Raw genomic sequence first — 19,467 nt, forward strand, 5'->3', positions numbered from 1 at the left:
AAGAGAAAGCTATAATACAGAATGTGGAAATAGATACATACGGTACTGCATGTACAGAGATTGAAACAAAACAAAAAACGGATAATAAGCTATAATCCCTTTAGGCGTGGTAAAACAAGGACACTCCAGTTACAGTTAACTGTAAAACTGAACCCAATCTCTCATGGGGTCAGGTGCTGAGTGCTGACAAAGGCTGGATCATTAAAGCACCATGACAGCCTCTGTAAAGCAGACCCACTGCCTTGAAAGTAATCTCTTTACATTTTTTACCAAATGGGTTCCCAGATAGCCTTGAGGGTAATGAAGCTGCAGCTCTGCTGACCAGGCTGATAAAAATAAAACCCCATTAAACATTCACACACACACACACACACACACACACACACACACACACACACACACACACACACACACACACACACACACACACACACACACACACACACACACACACACACACACACACACACACACACACACACACACACACACACACACACAAACAAATGCTGTCACAGCGGTCAAAATCCCAAACTTTTGTTTAGAAGTAGCACTAGTTTGGTGACACGTCACGTGTCATTTGTAGATCCCGAAAAACGGATGATCAACTTTTAGGCCGTGTGAGCTTAACAGAAGTTCGATGAATGAAAGAGTTGAGTGAGTTCATCGCCTGGTGGAATAAGTCCCGAGTCCCCTGACCTTTTTGACCTTACAACAAATGTTACCGACTTCCACCAATCACAAGTCACAGCAGAAGAGTGGCTCAACTGACAAGAGGATTAAGAACGTAAAGGAAGGGAAGAGTTCCTGCCCCACATTTTAATTACAAAACTCAAAGACTTAGTGTTATCCATCTATCCAGAGCTGTAATCCACACATACAGTTACATGTCATGCATCCAGCTTGTACAAATGTGTCTCAAAGAAAACACACGATCCTGCAAATGACCAGATGCCTGTAAAATCCTTGATTGATCCAGGCCTTTCTGATACAGGTCCCACTGACCACTATAAAGATTTCAAGGTCAGGGTTCATGACAGATTACACACAGTAAAATCCTCAGAGTTAATTCAACACTGGCATATGAGTGGACAGCTCAATGCAATGAGTCTGCTGTGCAGGGTTCAATTTGTAAAAAAAAGAATAAAACAAATGTTCTTCACCACTTAAACCCTATACTTTTTTGTATAACAAATAGTGAAAATAGCTGATCTACAAACGATGCGATGTGCTCAAAGTTTGTAGATGTGCTATTTTTGTTTCTTTTTTTTCATAAAAACTTTGACATTTTGTTCAAAATGGGGACATCAGGGTTATTGTAGTTATTAGTTAACATACATTTTTTATGAAATTGATCAATTGTGATCAATCATGTCAGACAGTCTACATTTTCCAAAAGGAAAAGCATTAATGACCAGAGGAGGGGATATCAAAAGCAGAGGCATGGATTCCCATGCATCCCTCCCGCTTTCACGCAAAACAATGGGTGAAAGCGGGAGGAGAGAGGAAGTGGGTCCATGTACTGAATGGATCCCCGCTTATAATGCCTAATACTGTGGAATTAAAACCAGCGCTCCAAAACATGAGCCACCGCTGCACAGCATCTGTGCCCAGCTGCTGTGCAACCTGGGCTGTGGTCGATACAATGAGCCTTGGCATCATGGGATGAAACTCAAATTCCACTCATGATGATGACCCTTCAAATAGGAACGCAGATCATTTGGTGAAGAAGCAGCCTTTTTCCATTAAGCGCTTCCAATACAATGTTTTACTCTGAAAGGGACATGCAAAAGTAGTCGGGAACTGGTTTGAACAAAGAAAAGCTATGAGAAGGTCCCTTGTGCGCGTGTGTGTGTGTGTGTGTGTGTGTGTGTGTGTGTGTGTGTGTGTGTGTGTGTGTGTGTGTGTGTGTGTGTGTGTGTGTGTGTGTGTGTGTGTGTGTGTGTGTGTGTGTGTGTGTGTGTGTGTGTGTGTGTGTGTGTGTGTGTGATTTATTTTATACCACTGCCCACTTCAATCACACAGAGACACTTGAGGCTGACAAGGGGAATGCTGTAATGTTTATGTGGTGTGATCACATGTGCATGCACTTGCGCAGGTGTGAATGTGCATGCACTTGTGCAGGTGTGAATGTGCATGCATTTGAGCATTCATGTGGGTATATGTGCATGTGATTGTGCACGCATGTGCGTGTGTATGTGTGCAGCAGGTGGCTGCGTGCTCAGCTCCTCTCATCCACTTAACAGCAGAGCTCATCTGTCTCAAACGCTCCCGGGACTTCACTAAACCCCCCACTCTACTGAGGGCAGAGGGCCACATAGTAACATATATCGACATTAGTCATCCCTTATTTATTTTATGCATTGCTTTATTGTATCATATTTTTCTGTTCGTAACTTTGTTAAGTGTTTCTGAAAAGTTTTATATAAATATAGTATTATTATTATTATTATTATTATTATTATCGTTGTTGTTATTGTTATTATTATTATTATTATTATTATTGTTGTTGTTGTTATTATTATGATTATTATGATCTCATTGTAATTGCTTTACAGAGGGTAATGGCAACTAGTACTAGGAGAGAAAGAGAGAGAGAGAATATACTGTGTGTGCGTGCGACCACTCTTTAACAGACTAAAATCCACCCCCATTGACATCTCACCCTTTCCTCAGGCTCTCGGCCAATCGGAGGCAGTGATTCTAGTGTCCAGAATTAGCACTACTATCACTGGCGCAGAGAATGTGGACCATGTAGACGTGGTATGGAGGAAGGAAGAGGGGATGATAGGCAGAGATAAAAAAGTAAGGAGACTTGAAAAAGAGGGCAACTTTGAATAGCATCAGGTTGAAAAAGAAATCTGTTGTATTTGTATTGAATTGTGGTTTCATTTGGTTTAATTAAGTGGTTCTCAAACATTTATCTATTTGTCAAACATGTCCAGGACCCCCAAATTGTATTTGGCCGCAGACTCCCATCTGAAAACATGTTGTGCCAGGGACCCCAGAAGAAAAGAATTGTGTTAATCGTCTTGAGCTTGTAGATTGGCTATTTTCGAATGCCCAAAATATAAAATAGGGTTCAAGCGGTGATGCTATATTAACATATTTTACTGGGGACCCCCTGGAACCCCTTCAAAGGCCCCAGGGGGTCCTTAAGAACCCAACTTTGAGAACCACTGGTTGAACTGATGTTTTGTTACAAAACATGTGTTGAGGTGATTCTATCGACTAAATACTCTACCCGGTTCAGTATTTTCAACTGACACCTGCTTCATTTGTTTTTCAGTGACCACACACACACACACACACACACACACACACACACACACACACACACAGTAATATAATGTACAAATGGACCTGAAAGGATCTGTTTGTACACTCTGAGGATTAAATGAACACTACAGTGCATAACGACAAGAATGAAAACATTTTGCAAGGAAAAACTACAACGAATGAAAAGGCACATGAGTTAATACATGAATAGAATGACTGGCATGAAGGGGACTTGTCGACTACCTCATGTTCGTTGTGACCACATTGACAATGAGCTCTGAGCTCTCTCACTTTGCCCTTCTCTCTCTCTCCATCTGCTCTCACTCTCTGCCTTGGCTCCGACATTTTTTCCTTCCTCTTATCGTATCTTATTTTGCTCTCTTTACCCTCTATACTCTCTCCTTTTTCCTCATTCGCCCTCCAACATTCTATAACGTTCCCTCCCTCCCTCCCTCCTTTCCTCTCTCTCCCTCCCAGTGTAAACTAAGGAGACTCGAGGGCATCATGCAGTAATAGCTTTACCAGCCCCAGAGGGAGAACGAGGAAGGCCTCACTGACACACAGTGTACCAAGGCCATGCTCACACACTTCTGACAATACGATGGACACACACACACACACACACACACACACACACACACACACACACACACACACACACACACACCTCTCTTCATCTCTTTTGCTCAGACACGCACACATGAACACAATCACACTCAAACATATCCTGCCTACTTACACTTTCCTCTCTCGCTCTCTGTCATACAAACACCGCCTTCACATGTACATTTAAACGCAGTTTATCACAAGCCCCCCGCCCCCAAAAAACACAGCCCCCAAACCCCAACTGCAACATGTTGCTGAATGGACAGAATCCTCACAAACCAGTTCAGCCAGTTAGCCTGAGGACTCTCAGGGGTTACTTCAGAGTGGGGGGTCTTAGGTCTCAGCACACACACACACACACACACACACACACACACACACACACGCATCCACCGTAAACATGTAAATCTCCAAGCAGCCATCATGAAGTACAGTACACTATGTTGTCCTTTGGGGTCATGCTTCCTGACATATGTTCAAGTGTGTTTGTGTGTGTGTGTGTGTGTGTGTGTGTGTGTGTGTGTGTGTGTGTGTGTGTGTGTGTGTGTGTGTGTGTGTGTGTGTGTGTGTGTGTGTGTGTGTGTGTGTGTGTGTGTGTGTGTGTGTGACTGCTTTTCAGTGCTTTACGCACTGGGAGGGCGACATGCATGCTGTGTCCAGGAATGGGGCGGTGAGGTGCATGTTAAACGCATATATAAACATGTTATACAGCACTCACCAATGCAGGCGTGGACGCGGACTGTCAGCTGGGTACGTAGAACAACACTATGCTTCTTCCCTCTGACCCTGGCGAGAGAGAGAGAGAACGAGAGAGGTCAAGAAATGAGAGATATTATAAGAGGGATGAGAGGATTGAGAGAGAGAGAGAGAGAGAGAGAGAGAGAGAGAGAGAGAGAGAGAGAGAGAGAGAGAGAGAGAGAAGACAGAGAGTAACCCAGAGGAAGAGAGACAGGGAGAGGAAGAGGGAAAGACAGAGAGAGAAAACAGAGATGAGAGATGCAGAAAAGGAAAATATAAGAGAGGGGGAGACAGTGGGAGTTTATGTTGATGAAAAGTGTGATATGCAGTAGTATGCAGTAAACATACATTCATTTGGCAAACATAATGTTATTCTTATGATGATGTCACTACAGTATGACTATGCACTGTATATAGCATGTGATAGAGTAGGTGCTGTGAGGGATGTTCGGCGTGTTGGGGAAGCCAAAAACAAGTTGAATGGCAGCCTGCACCCTCATCCTGATAGCAATCTAAACCTGGAGGATGGAACAGCAGAACAGCAGGAGCAGACACAACAGACACACACAGTACATATTTCCTGTGGTGAAAACCAAAATGAACCCACAAAAACATGAAGGTATACTGACCACAAAAATGAAGGTTAGCCCAGACACCTACTGTAGGTTAGCACACGCCGCGTACACAAAAGTAATTGCTTGCCTCCCGAGTCCCATTAATTCCTTTCATCAGTACACTGGCCATAATGTATCAGCACACCGCTGGAAGCCTGGCCTGAAAAACGGCATCAATAAACCCATTTTGCTGACCTCAGCTGTTCGCTGCTCGCCTCTAGGAGTTAATCACAGACTCTCATCGCAAGCACACTGATAGCATCCCAACGGAGCGGAGAAAGCCCTGATAACCCACACGGAGCTGGAGTACGCTAACCATGCATAACATACTGCAAGGATAACACACATTCAGACACCCAAACAAACCCTGCAGCTGGCCTCCTATCCTTGTATTTATGCTATGTTATCAGCTATGCTAGTAAACAGAGCACAATGTTAACATGATGGGATACTGCTGAGACTGTTTTTCTTCAGAATTCATTTTTTATTGCCTCTCAACTGGACATGTGCTGACAGTCTAAGCGGGGCATTTAAATTTAAACCGTTTACGGAAGTTGAGAAAACACTGGGGACATTTGGAGAGCCTACAAAATAATTAAACAAACTGGCTAAAAGTGACTCTCGCTCCTGACTTTTAGAACTCTACCAATTTACATAACAATTTAGAATTTAGAATTTGCAGCCTTATAAGCAAAACACAGATATAACACCAGCACAGCTGTACTATAAGGAAAATAAACTGCTTCTATCACATACCCAGCCTTTATTTGCCTTGGATGGTTGGAGTGATTGCAATGCCATATCTTCCCTATAGGGTTTACAGCAACTGACCAATTAGTGCAGTTCCAAGTGCCACCATGTGCTGAACTGACACCGTGCACGAGCTAGCTTCGTAAGGAATTTATTTACGATGTCAAACAAGGATGAAACTCAGCCACCAAACCCAGTTGCTGCAGATGATGTGGTAAAATGCATGGCTGAGTAGATGCTGGAGTGCAAGAGAACGTGCAAGAGAACCAAAACACTGAGCGGAAAACAGCGACCTTCTACAGTTTACGCAAGGAACGCCAGCAGCAACTCCAGTGTTCTGAGCCAACTCTCCCCGCACTGTTGGAAAATCCCAGTAGGACGATGGACTATACCACTATACTGTCACGGAACTACCTCCCCTTTTATTAATTTAAAGCGCTGATCAAATGCTATTTTCTCAAAGTTTAAACCACTTTCAACTTGGTGACCCTATTTAAATAAATAAAAAATGTCAGAGAAATAAAAACAATTATTTCCCAAAATAACAAAAACAGCAGATCTATACAAGCTCATAACGCATTGTGATGTGATGCCTTGTGAACTTGTAGATCGGCTATTTTTGCCATTCATCATACAACTAAGTATAAGTGGTTTAAGTGGTTAAATAAACAAATACATGAGGCTATGCTCGCTGTGATAATGATCACCTGGCATTCTTTGTTTCAGGCTGATATGTTGGATCTAGCCTATACCTGTACTGTCTGTATCTATTACATTTTTCAGCCAAGTTCTATGCAATTTAAAACCCACAATCTGACACTATTTTTTAGGTAAATTGTCCCTTTAAGACTTTAAAGCAGCCATCATCCACTGTCAAGTACAAGTAAAAGATGTGGTGCTGGCCTGAGCTATGAAGTGTGATTGGTTTATATTCATGTTTGACACTATGTAAACACCACTTGCACCACCGAGGGAGGACAGAACAGGCTTAGTTAGAGGTGTCGGCCCGCGACCCTTGTGCTTCTCCCTCTCTCTTTTATTTTTTCCTGGAAAGAGTCAAAATCAACCCGACATCCAATTAATTTCCAGCACTTAGCATGACCTTGGAAAGACCCCTGGTTTTATATAAGATGACGGACAGGCTTGTCAAACTCAACCAGTTGACCAAGATCTCTTAAGTTTTCGAGAAAACGCTTCTCTATTCAGCTGTCCATCATCTGCCACTGGGGGCTTCCAGCCAGGGGAACTATTAACGCACGCACGCATGCACAGACACACACACACACACACACACACACACACACACACACACACACACACACACACACACACACACACAGCAATGAGAGGAGAACACACAAATATAAGCATACAGTCAGGACACTTACACCTGGCTCAGTGTATCTGCCATCACTGTTGACGCTGTCAAAATGATTACTAATAACCATGCCTCCTAAGCCCGCAACACACTCACACATGCACAACAGATACACACAACAAACATTCATTCGGCAAGTAAAGACATTTCATTGTAGGTATTGTAGGGTGGGCGATGGCTGTTTTAAGCAGTCATACCTGGTCTGAGTTAAGCTAATTCAAATCTGAGTTGGGTGTGACTACGGTCACTACACAGTACACACATGCATGCACGACAGTCCCGCCTCATTCACTTCTGTTCACTTCCCTTCAGGTTGCGGCACATTGGCGTTCAACATTGTTGAAATCCACACAACGGTGCAATGGTTTGGTGCCTTGCATAATCCCCTTCAGCCACGCACGTGTGACCGTGTGACCCTAAATCAGCCATCCCCACACACACAGAGCCTCTGTCATGACAGGTTGTTTTTATCTGTGTTGTATTTCTGTGTGGTGACACCCACCAGACATTCTACCTATAAGCGATGGCAAGCAGCATGATGTCTGTAAACCATTGGAAACAAACGAGTACCGTGGTCCAAATACATCAGCCTCTTCCCTACTATTGAGCCTGTCTCATGTATCTTTCAGTTACCTGACAATTACTAGTATGCATTGTTAAACAGTCATATTGGTATGAAGCTAGCACACACACTGGGCTAGCATCCACACTAATAGGTTTGTGGAAGGTGAGATGTTGCTCCAGGGAGGAGGGGGAAAAGATAAAAGAAAGACAGAGAGAGAGAAAGAAAGAGAGAGAGAGCACAATACTGTAGAAGGAGAGACAAATAGAGAGAAGTTATTCTTATGCTGCTGTGGAAGGGAGGCTGTATGGTTGCCTCTTTCCAAGTGCTTCATACTTTCCGTGAACTTGTCCTTCCAGGAAACCCATAAGCAGCAATCTGTGATTCCTCCCAGTTTTAGAGTAACGGAGCAAATCCTAACATATGTTTGTATGAGAGGAACCAAGGGCAAAAGGACGCATCTATTTGTCTCAAATAATTAGGGTTGATTGGACACTGTAAGGTGAGCGACTGTGTGTGTGTGTGTGTGTGTGTGTGTGTGTGTGTGTGTGTGTGTGTGTGTGTGTGTGTGTGTGTGTGTGTGTGTGTGTGTGTGTGTGTGTGTGTGTGTGTGTGTGTGTGTGTGTGTGTGTGTGTGTGTGTGTGCGTGTGCGTGCGTGTGCGTGTGTGCCTGTATGCACGTGCACAAGGTGAGAAGAAGAGAATAGAACAGATTTAGGAAGACACAGACAGAGATACTGTAACAGATAGAAAAAGATATATGGGTCCGGGAGTATTACAGAATGACAGAGAGAGCTACAAGGAGAGAGAAAGAGACAGACAGACAGACAGACAGAGAGAGAGACAGAGAGAGGGAGACAGAGTTTCCATAGTTCAGCTGTTGTAGTTCTGAGGAGTGTGAGTCAGTCTCACCCCGTGTCGTCCTGCTGAAAGCCCTCCAGCTCATCCCGCTGCTCAGCCAGAGATGACTCCAGATCCAGATAGGTGCCATTATGGGACAGCTGCAACGTGCAGTCATCGAGCTATGGAGGAGGAGAGACATGTTAATCAACTTCATCGGGCAATAGGAGAAGAAGAGACATGTTAATCAGTTTCATGAAGGCCACGGGAGAATGAAAGACGTGTTAATCATCTTCATCAAGGCTACGGGAGAATGAAAGTCATGTTAATCATCTTCATCAGGCAACGGGAGAAGTGACAAGTTGATCTTACAAGCGAAATTGAAGCTTAAAGTACCCCTGAAATCAAACTAGATTTATGTGACGTGAGTTGATGGGTACACTGTCCGTCCTTGTAACCATAAAACCATAAGAAACGTTTATAGTAAATGTTGCGTTTTATAGAAGTGTTATTTATTTGTCATAATTCTGTATTATGACAATGGCTCTGCTCTTAAGATGTTCCCTAAATTTTGCTAAGCAGCATGCTAAAGCAAAATTAGGGAACACTATGCAACCACAGCCACACACACGCACGCACGCACGCACGCACGCACGCACGCACGCACGCACGCACGCACGCACGCACGCACGCACGCACGCACGCACGCACGCACACACACACACACACACACACACACACACACACACACACACACACACACACACACACACACACACACACACACACACACGTACAGTATACAAGCGGGCCCATAGCAAGACATTTAATCAGATTAACTTGAATCATGCAAACTTGCAATGCAGTTCAACATTAAAGCCATAGAACATTGAATTCAGTTTAGAGCCATGGAAAGTTCACTTTAGAACAATGCACACACAAATTTCAGTTTAACATTCAAAACGTTTGAGTAATGCAAGACTCTGAACTATAAGGTGGAGACTGGGGTGGTGGAGGCAGCAGCAGCGTGTGGCAGCAATTGAAAAGTAGAGATCCAGTGTTGGAGGAAACTGTATTTAAACAGGCCGCCTTGTAGAGGGAATGAGGTGTGTGATTGGTGTGTAGAAAAGCGTGGCTGATTGAAAGCAATCAGCAGACTGACAGCTGATTACAGCTGAGGGGTGTATTACTCCTGTGCCCTGCATGAACTAATGCAATGCTTCATTAAGACCCACCTCGATATCCTGTTCCATGAAGTACGTCAAACCAAGAGAACCAAAGTTGCCCTGAATCCCACTTTATGGGGGCTTTAAACTACATTGAACGGAATGAAATATAATTGAGCTTAACTGAACTCAATTAAGCTAAACTGAACTGTACCATACTGAACATTATTGACTATTACTATAATGTCAAAATGTGTTTTTTGTAAACTACTTTTACTTGCTAGTGTCAGCCGACACTTGCACCAAAATGCCGTGGGCACTGGAAATGTATTTATGTATAGAAACGTTAATACTGTTTCTGAATATCAGAATATCATCATCGAATTCCTTTTTGAGCAGCATTTCCATGGACACAAACATTGTAATGACAAGGGAGCTACGAGAGGTGTCGCCAAAAAGTCTACTAAAATACATACAGTGTGACTTTAAGACAAATTGTCAAATCCCTCTAAATCTGATTTTTACCAAAGAAGGGAAGACAAACATACCATAAATGAAGGCCAGTAGCTGCTACACAGTAGCACATGAAATACTATATACACACAACTTCCAACAGTGGGTGTGATGTATATAAACCACCCACAGGAATGACAGTCTCCCAGCCTTCTAGTTTACATCCACCCCTTGCCTTTTCTGTGTTTGCTTCACACCCCTTTTTTTTAAAAACAATATAAGGCTATAAAATGAGCCCTACAGTAGTTTACGGGATGGGTTTGAACAATAGTGTATACGGTGGGCCCGGCGTCGACAGAGACACCATCTGTGGCACAGCTCTGTTTTCAGTATTACAAAATGTCTAGGGGATTTAACTGGTGTAGAGATGCAATAAAGAACATGAAAACCAAAGCCAAAGGGAAGGGGGGGGGGGGGGGATAAGGGAGGGGGAGGGTCACATTTGGCTAAGCAGTAGCGTTACATTTAAAGCCAGCTGTGGGAAACTTAACATGTTGATATTTGTGCCGTGCAATATGTGGTGTGTGTGTGTGTGTGTGTGTGCGTGCGTGCGTGCGTGTGTGAGCGCGTGTGTGCGTGTGTGATGGAAAGGGAGAGGGAGAAAGGAGGGACAGAAGGGGGAGTTAGAGAGAATTAAGTCCTCGCATGCTCGTTAATTTGTACATTTATGCATGCGCAAACGTGCAGCTTTTCTAGCCTATACAAATTACAATCTGCATGGGCTGTGTGTGCACACACACACATCCTACCTATGAATGGTTCATCTAAGCAAGGTAACGCTGAAGACTGCTCTGTAACGTCAAAATTGACCTGGTATTCAATGTAACCAGAGCTGATTTTGAGACCAGCTGCAAAGCAACATATCTGAAGAGAGCTGGCACTGATGTTTATGAGTCGGCAACAGGTGCAAGGAGCCATCCAAGGGACAGCTCAAAAAAACATTACCATTTAGCATTACATTCTTTTGATGAACTATGGTTTTAGTGTATCGAGTGTGTCGATCGTGTAATGTGTAAATTGGGGTATAAGATCAGGTTTGTGTTAGTGATTAGCACACCCTTTTGCAGTATAGCAGGGGTCTTCAACAGGGGGTCCGGGAGTCAAGACCCCTAGGGGGTCCTCAGAGTAACTACAGGGGCACACAAGTCTTTTTTACAGTAACCACTTCAACTCTATAGCATCCCTATTCTGAGGGGAACTAGCCGAAAATAGCAGATCTACAAGCTCAAAACGCCTCGCATTTCGGCGAAGAGGTTTGGTGTAGAGGGAAGAAAAAGCAGACCAAATACAGAGCCAATGGTCAAGTTTATTAAGTAAGGAGTTTTTAAGTGGTTAAATGTTTGAAAACACACATTAACAAAACAAAAAAATGGACACAACACTGATAGGCTCTGATAACAAACAATCTATGAAAAAGTGTAATCTGCAACACAATGTTATACAATATGTATTGGGGGTCCCTGCTTCATCTCTCTCTCAGCTAAGGGGTCCTTGGCCAGAAAAAACATTGAAGACCCCTACTGTACAGTATGTGTTCTGTCCTCGGGGGTGCAGACAGCCTCACTGTCCTCTGGCTGCTCAGAGAGGCTGCATGACGACACCCTCCGACTAGAAACAACCTATGATCACAAGGCCTGCTGCTCCCCTCCGTCTCCCTTCTCTCTCTCTCTCTCTGAAACAGAGAGACAGACTGACGGATGGGCTCACAGCCTAATAATAACCCAGCTATATTTACCCTGCTCTGCGGCAGCATACATGCGGGAATTGAAGGGTGGGTGTGACCATAGGGCAAGAAGTGTAAGGGGGCACCGCCAAGGCCAAGGAGATAGGGGCAGCTAGGCTAACAGTGTATCAATTTGCCTTTGCCTCTGAACTTCACTAACTCCAAAACTCCTCAAGAAACTGGCATCATTTCCCTCATTTTCGTAGAGCGTATACCCACGGCCACGTGCATCGTATCGTAGCGTATACCCTCCGAAAAAACCTAGAACACAACACTGCCCTCAGTGCCATGGTTCCTATGATGGAAATAGATGAAAATAATACACCAATTTGATTTCACTATTCCATGTTCCTCTCGATCTGAATGATTGTCTTGAACGTCTTCTGTACTGGCCATTCCTCTTCTGTTTTAACATAAGACAAAATGGCCAATATCCCTTCCCAAGCATTCCCCCAAACCCCTGTTCATGCCCCTAATCTAACTTGCTACTGTTTATCATTCATGCATTACTCAAACACACACATTCTGCTTGGGCTGCAAAACCTGACGCCCTGCAACTACTGCTTTGGAACGGGTGTCTATTTCCTGAAACATTTTGTCAGAGTAATAGTAATAACAACATAACAAAACACATCATGCTGGTTAGAAACCAGAGCGAGGTGGCTCCAGACGAACCACAAACTCAACACACTGGAGGCTCCTGTCCAGTTGAGGAAAACACTTAGCGGCTAGTCCACTTTACACTCATTTAATCAAACTCTCCCAGAACACAGATGGAGAAGGGGGCACGGGAGTAATTACTACCACATTACGACAACACAAAGTCTGCCGGCGATCACGGTGGGTTCATTCTTAACGATGCTCTTATGTAACCAAGGCAATGGCTTTTTGAGAACTTTCCTTTTTTTCTGAATTAAAACCGCAGATGACAGGGCGCTTTGAAGAGAGTGGCGGGTGTGTTGTGCCGAGCTATTAAATTACTCTGTGTTGTTTTAATAGAGGCTTTAGGGTAATGAAATACAAGTTGTGTTGTTTCGTCTCAGAGGCTTTGTTGTTCAGGGAACTCCATAGAACAGCAACAGCTTCACTCGTTGCAAAACTGTGACCTTGAGTTAAAGGCTCATTTATGGTCCCTTTTCACGTGAAAATATATACACGAACCGGTATGTCAGTTTCAAACGATAAGTTTGGAGGTAGGAGAGAGACGTTAAGCATTCTCTCTCCTACCTCCACTGTATAGTACATCGGGGGCCTCTCTATGGCGGGGGTTATACCTGGATGCCACTTTTCAGTCCGGTAATCACATGCAAGAACTGATTGTCCCACACTGAAGCTCTGTGTTCACTTAACATCCAAGTGTTTGAACTCGAACACATTATGCCATATATCTGGTTTGACAAGATCCATGGGGGACCCCCGGTTCCTGATCAGAAACATCATCACTGGAGTATGATTAGTAGCTGCATGTACTGCATTGCAAGAGGGAAGTTGTCCATTTTGTGTTGTAGTGGTTTTAGCTGTCCATCGCCTTAATGGCTTTCTTAAATGTCTGGACAAATCTTTCTGCCAAGCCAATTGTGGATGGATGGTTAAGGGGCAGATGTAAAGTGCTACATTGTTCTTCACAAAGCTTTGGAATCCTTCTGTCACAAATTGTCAACAATTGTCTGTGCTGATTTTTTTCTGATCTCTGGTATCTGATATCCTGGCAAACATGGTCCTCAGAACCGTAATGGTCTTTTTCTGATGTGGTTGTCTTCATTTTTGTTACCTCTGGCCACTTGGAATGTGTATCTACATTTCCGCAAAAACGTATAAAAAAGAAATGACAAAAGTTACACTGGGTTTGTATAGGAAGGGGGCATGTCTGATAAAATGAATAATATAATTATAATATCTTAATACTGAATCAAGCAACTTAAAAACTGTCTGGGGTGCTCACAAAAGCCTGAGTAGACGATAAAATGACCCCAAACATGTTTGAAAGGGAAATATCCCTTTAAGTATATTCCAGAGATGATTGTTGTATCTCTGAGGCACCCCATGCTATTATTAATAATAAACACTTTTATGGTTCTTCTTCACTGGTTGAATCCAAAGTTACACACATAAAGATCAATGGGTGCCTATTTGTGCATGTAACAATGTGTTACTAAAACATAAGTACTCCCTTATTATAAGGCTATACGGTACAGCGCACACAAATGAAAACCATTGAGAGACACGTCTCTCTGGCCTTGTGCATGCTACTCTCTGTGTGTGTGTGTGTGTGTGTGTGTGTGTGTGTGTGTGTGTGTGTGTGTGTGTGTGTGTGTGTGTGTGTGTGTGTGTGTGTGTGTGTGTGTGTGTGTGTATCTGGGAACTGCTGAGTGGTCAGCGAGGTCAAAAAGGGGATGGTGGAAGAGGTCAGGAAAACCTCAGCACTAAAAGTGAGGAGAACAAAGTGATGGAGCCATCCAGGCCGTAGCCACAGGAATTCTGGGATGAGTGACCTATACTTTGCATTTAGCCTCACTAGCCAATCAGAAGACTTTATCATCACAGCATAATGATACAGGACAGACAGGATTCTCTTCGTTTGAATGGTGGACAAAGGTTGGAGAGCAAAGCAGATATAGACTGGATTCGTGGAAGTTTGAGAAGCAGATCAACGTGATCTGCATTTCTGTACTGCCTTTATCCAAAGCCCTTTACAATGTGCATACAGTACATACCGACGGTTGAGGCAACCATGCAAGGTACCACCCGTCCCTCATCAGAAGCAATTGGGGGGGTTGTCTTGCTCAAGGACACGTCGACACGAAACGAGGAAGAGCCAGGGATCAAACCAGAAACCTTCCGGTTCCCAAGTGGCCACTCTACCTCCTGAGCCACTATCGCCCTATAACGTGCTTTTCCCACAACAAACACGACTGATGGCAACACTCAGGGAATAGTTAACAACAGTGAGTTGTTCAGATCCAGTTTGTTGCTGGTGCTGGACACAAAGTGACAACGCTGGACACAAAGTGACAACGTCTCGGCCACAGTTGGCCTTCATCACCTGATGAAGGCCAACTGTGGCCGAAACGTTGTACCATGTAATTTTCGTCTGTGTTTTAGAGTAAACTTAACACTTAGGAGCAATGCTGTTCTGCAGACTTTTATTCTCTTGAACACCCAGGGAATAGTCATGGAAACGTTTCCCAGCTTTACCTTTCAGCTTACAGCTCTGCAGGTCTTTGCCTGGTCTGACTGGCAATCGTTTGCAAGGAGATTCAATTTGATCCCTGTAATATGCATGTACTGTAAGTGAAATCTTCAGCTGTTATTGTTGTTGCTGCAGTCCGCCTTTCCGACTGATGTGAATAAAATTACAAACAGAAGCAGTGGCCATCTGTCCAGGCATAGGTTGTAATCATAAGCTCCTCTACATGCAGGGCAATTTTTCATTTGTTTAGTGGCTTTTAAAGATGGACTGTGAATGAGTGACCGGTCTGGAAAACCACTCTGCTGTTGAACACATTGGTTGGCTGTCAGAGTTGTGTGCCAGCAGTCAGTCTACTCTACACTGAGTCTCTCTCTCTCTCTCTCTCTCTCTCTCTCTCTCACACACACACACACACACACACACACACACACACACACACACACACACACACACACACACACACTCACTTCTCTCTTTCACACACACGCACACGCGCGCGTGCACTCACACACACACACACACACACACACACACACACACACACACACACACACACACACACACACACACACACACACACACACAGAGAGAGAGAGAGAGAGAGAGAGAGAGAGAGAGAGAGAGAGGGCCTAATCTGACAAACACATTCCACCTATTTGTTTGCTTGTTACTTGTGGATGAACTCACACATGGGTTGTGATTGCACCTGTTGTGTTGTGCTGTGACAAGAAATGCAAAACAAAACACAAGACAGCTTCGGCAGCAAAATATGCACTTGAGTATAGGATAAGACTAAAAGAAGAAAAAGAAAACAGAAAAAATTGAGTTCACAGCTGTTCTATGTTGCTACAACGCTTTGACTCTGCAAATCTCAAATAAATGGCTGTAGAGCCAATTAGGCACTTCTTTGTGGCTGCTCTCAAAATAGCCTCTGAAGCGTCGACGACGTGTAAGTTTATTCCGTTACAGTAAGTGAGCACAGAAATTAACAAATACATAAATGTGGGTTTAGGTACAAGCATGCATTACCCCAGTGGTTCCCAAACTTTTTAGCTCGAGACCCAAAAAGTATCCTGTATGAGTTCCCCCCCCCCCCCCTGTAGGCCTAGTATTAAACGAAAAAAACAAACACAAAATTTATATTTACTCACGACCCATAAAAATTGGCCCGCGACCCAAACATGGGTCCCGGCCCACTGTTTGGGGAAACAGCGCATTACCCCTTACCTTGTGCGGAGCTTTGAGCAGCCGGTGGACGCCGGCTATCTGATTGATGAGGGGGATATCCTCTCTGAACGTGTAATACGGGGGTCTCGTCGGCTCCGGGAAGTTAGTGCTGTTGAACGGATCGGTGTCGTCTAAGAACTGAACCCTGCAGGCGAATGTAGCCATGATGGTGCATCCATGCAAGTGGCTCAGCTGAGGAGGGAGCCCAGTTCAATAATGAGTCCTGTGTCGCTTTGCTCCCGGCCGGCCGTAACGACAACAAACCCCAGCAGGTTGCCAAGTCCGCTCAGACGCTCTCTCTCCCGCGAGCTCTGTCCTTTAGAAACGTGCTCTGGTGTTGATAAGATAGCCCGTCTCTCTCTCTCTCTCTCTCTCTCTCTCTCTCTCTCTCTCTCTCTCTCTCTCTCTCTCTCTCTCTCTCTCTCTCTCTCTCTCTCTCTCTCTCTCTCGGCTTGCCCGGTTTATATCCTTGCTGGCTTTTTGGGGGTTAACGTCTGTTTTTGGATGCTGGTGTGGTGTCGCTCTCTCTTGGAGGGGCAGGTGGTCAGTGAGTGACACCAGGCAGGCAGGCAGACAGGCTTGTTGGTGCCGTAGAGCAGAGTGAAGTGAAGAAGGATCAGCTCAGCCAGGCACAGCCGGTCTGTCGTCTGAGGGCAAATCCATCCCCTATCTCTTTCTCCTCTGCTCTGCCTCATCCCCCCTTCTCCCCTCCCCCCTCCCTCCACCGTCCCACGGCTCAATGTCCCGTCCCGGCCCGGCTTAGCTTTGGACTGCGCATAAAAGTCAAGAGGACGGTGGACCATAGCCTAATGTTATTATTAGTGGGCTATGTATGTCAGTGGTAAACGTTTTAGCTGAAGACGACCCAAAAGAGACATTTTATGTCTCCCCATGCCATGATGATCCTAATGAAAATTGTCAATCTACAAGCTCACAAGGCATTGCGATGCAGCTTTGTGAGCTTGTAGATCGGCTATTCTTCATTATATATTTTTTAATTTATGGAATTTCTTAGATTGTTTGTTTATGTTTTAACATTTATCAAATTATTGTGAAAATGTACTTTTTTATTTCTGGAAAATAAAAGATTGTTTCTTTTTAATTTAGGAAAATAAAAGGGATATTTACTTGTGACCCATAGAAATTGGTCCGCGACCCACAAATGGGTCCCGAGTCCCGACCCACTGTTTGAGAGAAACAGTGAGCTATGTGATGTTCAAAACAGTTTTGAACATGAGGCTACGGCGCTTTACACAATAGAATGAGGGGGGGAAAACATGCTATTAAAACCAGCATGTGTCAGAACAGATCAGAGAGAACAGTAAAATGCTTTTGCACTTTCTAGTTGTACAGGTGTCTTGAGAAGCTAGAAGATTCAAGTGGTCAAGAAAAGACAGACTTATTCTAGATAGCAATTACGTCCCACTGTGGCCAAAAGGTAGAATTGCAGCTAATAGAGTATTTAGTTCACAAAAAATAAAAAATAAATCATGAACACACTTAATTAGCCAATAAGTAACATAACATAACATAACATGTGTAGAAAAACAAAAATCTTACTAAACTGAAATTAAAATATTCGCTTAAGAACTAAGTAGAATTAGTATTACTGAAGCAAAATTAAAAATGTATTTTAGTCAAAACGCATATAGGTCATTGCACACAGAAGAACACAACACCTGTGGTGAATCCGTGTATGCAGCGTGGGGGTTGAAATGTAATTTAGATTTTTAGGTTATTTAGACACATGCTATAGTCCATAAATGCTATAGTCCGACCATTTGTTGACTTGGCATCCTAGTTTGCAGTTTCAATGTACAGATTATTTATTTTTGATATTATACCAACTGTTTAGACTACTGTTTCTTCTGATTCTGGTTCTTGTCTATGCATTTGATGTATGTGTTTGACCTTGCTGTAAACCTTGAGAGCGTTTCCTCAACTAAAACTAATAATAAAAATTAAGTAAAGAGAAAAAGGGCTTCAAATTAAGCATCAGAGTATAACCAATAATATACATAATATATTATATTATGTAGGCTATAATATCGGTAGCCTATATTAAATATAACCTACATAATATAGCTACATTTGTATAACATGTCTTATTCCTTTTTACTCATCCACAACTAATTGTTGTTTGACCATGATGATGGTAAAGACCACTGCTGCCCTCTTGTGGATATAAAAACAAGTGCAGTGAACAAAGACGGTACAATTATGAGGCTATGTTTGGAGACATAATGCATCTTTTGCTGCTTGAAGTTTGTTCCCTTGTTTGCTTTTGTATTTATTTATTTTTTACCAAAAAGCTCCATATGGCTGCCACTGATTTTCTTCCTCAACAAACATTCCTCTAACACACTGTCTGTCTGACTGGTTCTCAAACATTTGGTTCTCAACACAAGGACCCCCAAATGTCTACAGTATGTATTACGCCGCAGACCCCCATCTGAAAATATTTGAAGTTGGACCCCCAGAGGAGAACATTTTGTGAATTATTTTGAAATTATTCAAAATGTTCGATTTTTTTCAAGAAAATAAATAAATAAAATAGCCCAAGCATAAAAGTGTGTTGAAGTAAGTGGTTAAAGTGATTGTGATGCTACATTAACTAATTTGGCTGGGTACCATCCTTCTAGGATCCCTGGGGGTCCCCGGACCCCACTTTGAGAACCACTGCTCTAACAAATCATTTTGCACTTGTAGCTATAACAATAATTCATTGTGAGCTTGTAGATCTGCTATTTTCAAAATATATTTTTATACATTTCATACATTTGAAAACGGAACATTCTATATAATGAGTAGCCTACTTTCTACTTTTGGTACTTTAAGTACATTTTGATACCAATACTTGTACTTTTACTCAATTAAATTT

General features: G+C 43.3%; 1 protein-coding gene across 6 annotated transcripts in view; it reads right to left on the reverse strand.

Moving 5' to 3' along the window:
- The window catches only part of fhod3a (formin homology 2 domain containing 3a), a 77,849-nt gene extending 60,663 nt beyond the window's left edge, over nt 1-17,186 (reverse strand). For all 6 annotated transcript variants that reach the window (XM_084081306.1, XM_084081305.1, XM_084081303.1 and 3 more), the window contains exons 1-3: nt 16,587-17,186; nt 8,840-8,949; nt 4,604-4,671 (exon numbers count right to left, since the gene is read on the reverse strand). In XM_084081306.1, the coding sequence (XP_083937432.1) occupies nt 4,604-4,671; nt 8,840-8,949; nt 16,587-16,751 (343 nt within the window). In that variant the 5' untranslated portion in view covers nt 16,752-17,186. The remainder of the gene's footprint in view (nt 1-4,603; nt 4,672-8,839; nt 8,950-16,586) is intronic.
- Nucleotides 17,187-19,467: the final 2,281 nt, after the last annotated feature.

The sequence above is a fragment of the Gymnoscopelus microlampas genome (genome assembly GCF_963454915.1).
Source record: "Gymnoscopelus microlampas genome assembly, chromosome: 15".
NCBI lineage: Eukaryota > Metazoa > Chordata > Actinopteri > Myctophiformes > Myctophidae > Gymnoscopelus > Gymnoscopelus microlampas.